Raw genomic sequence first — 7,172 nt, 5'->3', positions numbered from 1 at the left:
TGAAAGGCATTTCCTTCACTATCTACTATTCCTTTATCTCTGGTTTCTGTAAAGGCTGCTATCAGGTCCTCTGGGGAGGAATCATCTATATGTTTAACATTTTTCCCATGTAATGACTCCAAGTAGGCAGATGTTGTCACATTTAATGAGAATTCTGTCTCATTAAAAACATTTGGAGACACTGTTGAAGGAAGTTTGGGGTTCTCAGTAGTAACAGGCTTTTCAGGAGCAACTTCACTTACATCTTCTAAGCAGACATTTATATTGGGTACTTTTGCTGCCTCACTAGCTGGACTCCTTCCAAGAATATCAGGTGGCTCTTGATGCAGCTCAGAGTCACTGACCAACTCTTGAAAGTTTTTAGATGTTTTTTCTACTCTCTTACAACTGGGAATCTCTTTGATTTCTCTTTCACCTGTTTTTACAACAGCACTTGGAATGGAAACAGGTTTTTCAGCTTGAATTTTCTTATTTTCAAATGATAGATCTGCTGTGATGTCCTCTATTACTGTGTCATCAGACTCACCAGAACTATCAGCTTCTGTGATTTCTCCCAATGCAGAGCTCTGCCAGTTCATTTCATCTTTCAGGTGGTCATCAGGTAAAACCACTTTCACTGTGGCCACTCCAGAACCCAAAGAGTCACATTTCTCAGGTGGAGATCCAGGTAATTCTGCAAGTGTGTCACCCTGTTTCTGCATATTGCCTTGCACACCTTTGATACTGAATTCTTTTGTGGAATTGAAAGAGTCGGGTATAGGTTTTCCAGTGATAGCATTTTCTTGTAGGAGAGATGCTTCTGTCCAATCACCTGTTGATTCAGTGATGGGAGTGCTCCCATTAATAGAACATACAGGAATTTTCTGATGAGTGTTAACTTTAAGATTTACAACTGGAATTTCAGAATTATATTCACTCATGTCAAGTCCTGTAGTTTTTGTGATGCAGTCAGAAGATTTATCAGTCTGTTGTTTCACTTGGGGAACCAGATCCCAAGTCAGTATTTCGTTAGTAAAGTTATGCATATCATTCACGCATCTAGACACCTCTTCCAGTGCTGCATTTGTGTGTGAAAACTGCCTACTGAGCAATGCAGACATTTGGTAACGTCCTGCCTCTTTATTTCTCAGTGGAAAAAGCTTGTCATTAGTCTCTGAAATGTCTTCAGATGATTCTCTATCAGTGTGCATAGACCAGCTACCAAAATCATCTGTGCTCTCCTTATACGAGTCTTTAAATTCTTTGTCAAATGCTGCTTTGTCAATAATTACTTCAAATGGTGATTCAGGGGAATCCTTTTCAATAACACCATCTCCTGAAACTTTGGATGGGGACAAAGAGTATGTATAAATGCCTTCTACCTTAGAGTATTCAGTAGGTGGTTTCTGGGCTGTTAGCAAGGTGAATCTGTCATCAGCATCCAATGCAGTTTTCGCTTCCCTACTTGATACCTCATTTGGGTTCTTGGTCTCTTTATCTATTTGCTCTTCCACTTGACCAATTTTCTTTGAAAGCAAAGCAGGATGCTCTGGGAAACTGGCTGGAATAGAAGGATGGTCACAATGAACTCCTGCTGCAAGAGAAACTGGAGAGTCTGATATGTTGTTGCTGATCCCCTGAGGCTTTTCCATCTTTTTCATATCCAGAAGATCCAAGTGGTCTTTTCCTTCTTTGGCTAAAATAGGCTGGCTCCCTAACACATTGCTTTTTTCTCCATGTAGTATTGTAAGGCCATTGTTATGTATTTCAGAAGATGAAAGAAAGGAAGATGTCATAATTTCTGAAGATGGCTCATCAGAACAAAGAGAGCTCAATCCCTCTATGATCAGAATTTCAAAGAAAATAATTGTTTACCAGGTACAATTACACAGTAGCTAGCCAAGCCAAGCAGCATGCTTTTTATTTTTTAAATTACATAAATATATATATATACACACACACAGGATGTATATATACACACATAAATATGTAACAAAATGATCAAGTTATCCTACAGGACATGCATAAAGCTGCCAACAGTGAAACAGAAAAGCCATATCATGCCACGAACTGCAAATAACAAAAAAATTTCCTAACAAATACTTTTTGGACTACTTTTCCATTGTAAAGAGAAAGCATAAAGAAGGGCGGAAAGATTGAGAAATCTTGGGAGGTTTTTTATTATTTTGGTAGAGCTAATCAACAAAAGCAAATAATTGATACAAAATAAATAACCTGATACTATAAAGAGTTGATAGACTTCAATCTGTAAGCTGAACAATTCAGAGCACAGACTGCCTCTATAAATCCACTATTATAGTCTCACAATCTGAGAAGGAAAAAAACAAGTGGCCAGACTTGTTTTTGATTTTTAGGAGATGCAGTAGACCCTCCCTGAACTTGAAAATGAGACCAGAATTATTCTATTCTATCCACAGGAAGAATCTGTCCCATGTACAAATAAATAGCTGGGATGTTCTAAACTAAAGCGTACTGAAAAAGGTGGACCCCCTCCAAAATCTTTTTTTTTTTAAATTTAAATACAGAGTCTTTTTCTTGTCGCCCAGGCTGGAGTGTAATCGCATAATCTCAGCTCACTGCAACCTCCACCTCCCAGGTTCAAGTGATTCTCCTGCCTCAGTCTCTCAAGTAGCTGGGATTACAGGCAAGTACCATCAAGCCTGGCTAATTTTTGTATTTTTAGAAGAGACGGTGTTTCACCATGTTGGCCAGGCTGGTTTTGAACTCCCAACCTCAAGTGATCTACCCACCTTGGCCTCCCTAAGTGCTGGGATTACAGGCGTGAGCTGCCACGCATGGCCCCTCCAAAATCTCTTGTACTAACTTGTCATTGAAATCAATATTGTACTGTGCAAATTGATTTCTTTGGTTAAGACAGAGTTAACTGGGCCGGGTGCAGCGGCTCACCTGAGGTCAGGAGTTCGAGACCAGCCTGACCAAAATGGTGAAACCTCGTCTCTACTAAAAATATAAAAAAATTAGCCAGGCGTAGTGGCAGGCACCTGTAATCCCACCTACTCAGGAGGCTGAGGCAGGAGAATACTCTGAACCTGGGAGGCGGACACTGCAGTGAGCTGAGGTCGTGCCATTGCACCCCAGCCTGAGTAACAAAAGTGAAACTCCGTCTCCAAAAAAAGAGTTAACTCCAGAATTACTTTTAAAATAGAAAATATCCTTCTCAAATTAATATGTTGTCTTAGCAGTTAATAAGCCATCAATCTACCACGCTGTTTTCTAACTTCCTACTCTAACAAGTTTTTACTGGGGAAAAGGATCAAAACAAATATCCCAAGGGCTGGTGCTTTCTTACTTCACTTATTTGTTTGTATTTGAGACAGGGTCTTCCTCTGTCCTCCAGGCCAGAGTGCAAGTGGTGCAACTGTGGCTCATTGCAGCCTTGACCTCCTGGCCTCAAGCTATCCTCCCACCTCAGCCTCCCAAGTAGCTGGGACCACAGGCACATGCCACCACACCTGGCTAATTTTTAAACTTTCTACAGACATGGTGCCTCGCTACATTGCCAGGTTGGTCTCAAACTACTGGGTTCAAGCAACCTGCCCACCTTGGCCTCCCAAAGCGCTGGGATTATAGGCATTAGCCACCAAGCCCAGCCCTGGGCGCTGTCTTTCTTGCATATTGTTGTATCTTTGGAGCTGGAACAAAGTGGGTCTTAAATAAATAGCCCCAAATAAGTGAATCAAAGATTCAGCTTGGTCAGCTGAGACCTAAGTAGGCTCAGGACAGCAATGCCTTGAGCATGAATAACTGGGAAAATGTGACAGAGAAGTTCTTTTAGGATTATCTTTATTCAGTCTATATTCTCTTTTTCATGTAAACATCCGAATACCAGATAAAAGCAAAATTATGACATCATTCAAAATTATTTTATTAAAGACAAAAATATTTTACAATAAATAAAATTCCACTATTATAAAAATGTTTTGAAACGCCATATAAAGTTCCCCTACTTCAACACATCACTGAAATTTGATGTAATAAGAGCTGAGCTTTAGAAATAGTATAACTGAAACCTGGTTATTAGAATAAAAAGTCTTTGTACATTAAGGAAAACAGTTAAAGCTTGGTGGCAAAGCTATATTACCAAAACAAAACACTTGAAGTAAACTATAACTCATATGTAGTTCTAATTTAGTAAAACATGGTTTGCATCTGCCATTACATAGTATGGATATTCAGCATGACTAGATTAGGGCATAACAGAAATGAAGCCCAGCACTGTAAGTTAAAAGGTTCAAACATCTGAAGTGCAAAGTACTACAGATTACATTTAAATCAGAAATATTGCACAATCTGAGCCATGCATTGTTACTGAAGCTACTAGTCAGTGTTTCTACCAGAAAGCATTCAGTGAACTACGGTTATTGTAAAACTGTTTGGAAACCTCTCTCTTCAAACAACTCTGAGGTAAGTCAAACTGACTCCACCCCACAGGGAAGGTTCAGCTTATATGTTTTTTTATGTGTTTTTTGTGTGCTTTTTTAAGACAGAGTCTAGTTCTGTCGCCCAGGCTGGAGTGCAATGGTGTAATCTCAGCTCACTGCAACCTCCACCTCTCAGATTCAAGCAATTTTCCTGCCTCAGCCTCCCGAGTAGCTGGGATTACAGGCGTGCACCACCACACCTGGCTAATTTTTTGTATTTTTAGTAGAGATGTGGTTTTACCACACTGCCCAGGCTGGTCTCGAACACCTGAGCTCAAGCAGTCCGCTCGCCTCAGCCTCCCAAAGTACTAGGATTACAGGCATGACCCACTGCGCCCAGCCAGCTTATGGAGATGGAGATTTCAGATGATTCAGATCTGTCATCTTACAGATGGAAGTCTACAAAATGAATTAGCAATAATTCAAGAGGTATTTACTGAGTGCCTACCACGTGCCAGACATTGTTTTAGAAACTGGGCTTAAAGCAGTGAATAAAACAGAAAAAATTTCTTGCCTTTATGGAGCTTACAACACAGAGGGGAAGGCAGACAATAAGCAAAATCAATAAGTAAAATGATGATGACAGTGATATAGTGGTGATGGTGCTTGATTAAACTAAAAAGAAAGCAACCAAATTGAATGCTAACCAAAGAATATTCACATCACTGGGAAGAGCACGGTAAAACTATCTATGCTTTAGCAGGACACAAACTGGTCAGTTTATCAGTTTTGCTTTTCTCTTAACTTTCTTGAACTTTTAGTACTCCAAAAGTTTCAAGTTAGGTGTAGAATAATCTTAGGTAAAACTAAAGATAAAGTTAGAAGTCCTATATTCAGAATACTAAGAAGTCCTCTACTGAACACCATAATGGCCTGACAGACTTCAAACATTAAAGATTATTTAGGCTGGGTGTGGTGGCTCATGCCTATATCTCAGAACTTTGGGAGGCAGAGGAGGGAAGACTGCTTGAGTCCAAGAGGTCAAGATCAGCCCGGGCAACATGGTGAGACCCTGCCCCTACAAAAAATAGAAAAATTAGCTGTGCATGGTGGCACGTGCCTGTAGTCCCAGTCACTTGGGAGGCTGGAGTGGGAGGATTGCTTGAGTTTGGGAAGTCAAGGCTGCAGTGAGCCACGGTCATGCCACTGCACTCCAGCTTGGGTGACAGAGTGGAGAAAAAAAAGAAAAGAAAAGAAAGGAAAAGAAAAAAAGAAAAAGAAAAAAGATTACTTAATATGACATGGTTACTAGATATATAAAAAAAACCTCTAATAATGTTCCCTAATAAAAATATTATAACTTACCATTTAGGGTCTATATTATTTTCTGGGGGCAAGCTCAGAGGGTAAACAGAGGTCAGTGCTGCCTTCATTTCTCAGTGATTGTGAGATGCAGGCGCTAATCATTATTGTCAGTCAAGCTTTCCCACGTGTAGAAAAATAAGGTAGCATCATCATCTGAGCTTTAACTTTAATTATTTTGTTTAGAATTTCAGCAAATGAAAAGACCATTTTTGGCTAGCTGAAACCCTAACAAATGTGGACAGAGCTGACCTGTACCAAGACAATGGGAAAAATTGGGCTGGAAGTAAAAAGTGTATAAAGGCATGAAAACATTAAATAGAATGAAGACCAAAAACTAATAAGCCTTTTAGAACAGCTCCGATAAGCAAAGACTCTTCCAACTGGTCAGCATGGCATTTGTAGTCACTGGTGTTGCCCAGGTCAGTACATGGCAAAAGGACAGAATAGTCCAGTGAATCTGAAGGCAGTTAGCTCCTAAAATACTAAACACTGTAAAACTGTCTGGTGGAATAAATCTGGATTATTTTATGTCTCAGAAAATGTCTACCACCTTTCTTTTTTCAAAAGATTCATCCCTTCACATGCACTCCAAGAGCCTTCCAACATTACTCAAAACAAATCGCCATCAAAACTCATTATGAACATTTTCTAAATTAGTTCTTTGCTATAATGGAATTTAATGTGGATATTCATTTTCAAGAGTTCTAATCACTTAAAAACATGGTGCTACTCTAATTATTAACAAATAAGGTCATAGATCTAGTAGATTTACTAAAAAGGTAATCAGCAGGGTGTAGTGGCTCATGCCTGTAATCCTAGCACTTTGAGAGGCCAAGGTAGGGAGATGGCTTGAGCCTAGGAGTTTGAGACCCACCTGGGCAACACAGTGCGACCCCATCTCTACAAAAAAATTAAACAATTAGCCAGGCATGGTGGCATGCACCTGTGGTCCTGACTACTTGGGAGGCTGAAGTGGGAGGACTGCTTGAGCCCAGGAGGTCGAGGCTGCAGTGAGCCATGCACTCCACTCTGGGTGACACAGCAAGACCTTGTCTCAAAAAAAGGGGGGTGGGTGAGAATCAATATACGGTAAGAGGTAAAAAATGTCATATCCCCACAGTGATCATGAACATGTTCTCAAACTTATCAAGTACTCAGCTGCATGATTACTCATCTTCTTAAACTCTAAATACCCCACTGAGATATATTATCTGAAACAAAGACTAGGAAATTAAGTTGGTAGTCATATTCTAAATTCTAAATTTTTAGACCCAAATAAATTTTTTTTTTTGAGATGGAATTTCACTGTTTTAGCCCAGGCTGGAGTGCAATGGTGTGATCTCGGCTCACCGCAACCTCCGCCTCCTGCATTCAAGCGATTCTCCTGCTTCAGTCTCTGGAGTAGCTGGGATTACAGGCATGTGC

The 7,172-nt window shown here is 40.1% G+C and overlaps 1 protein-coding gene across 1 annotated transcript in view; it reads right to left on the bottom strand.

Annotated features, from left to right (window-relative positions):
• Positions 1–7,172, bottom strand: part of RTN3 (reticulon 3) — a 112,842-nt gene that overhangs the window by 52,910 nt on the left and 52,760 nt on the right. Inside the window, exon 6 of the mRNA XM_011993584.1 lies at positions 1–1,819. Within this exon, the coding sequence (XP_011848974.1) occupies positions 1–1,819 (1,819 nt within the window). The remainder of the gene's footprint in view (positions 1,820–7,172) is intronic.

Source organism: Mandrillus leucophaeus, unplaced genomic scaffold (assembly GCF_000951045.1).
Source record: "Mandrillus leucophaeus isolate KB7577 unplaced genomic scaffold, Mleu.le_1.0 Scaffold43, whole genome shotgun sequence".
Lineage (NCBI taxonomy): Eukaryota > Metazoa > Chordata > Mammalia > Primates > Cercopithecidae > Mandrillus > Mandrillus leucophaeus.
This window is presented reverse-complemented; position numbering and strand designations above follow the sequence as displayed.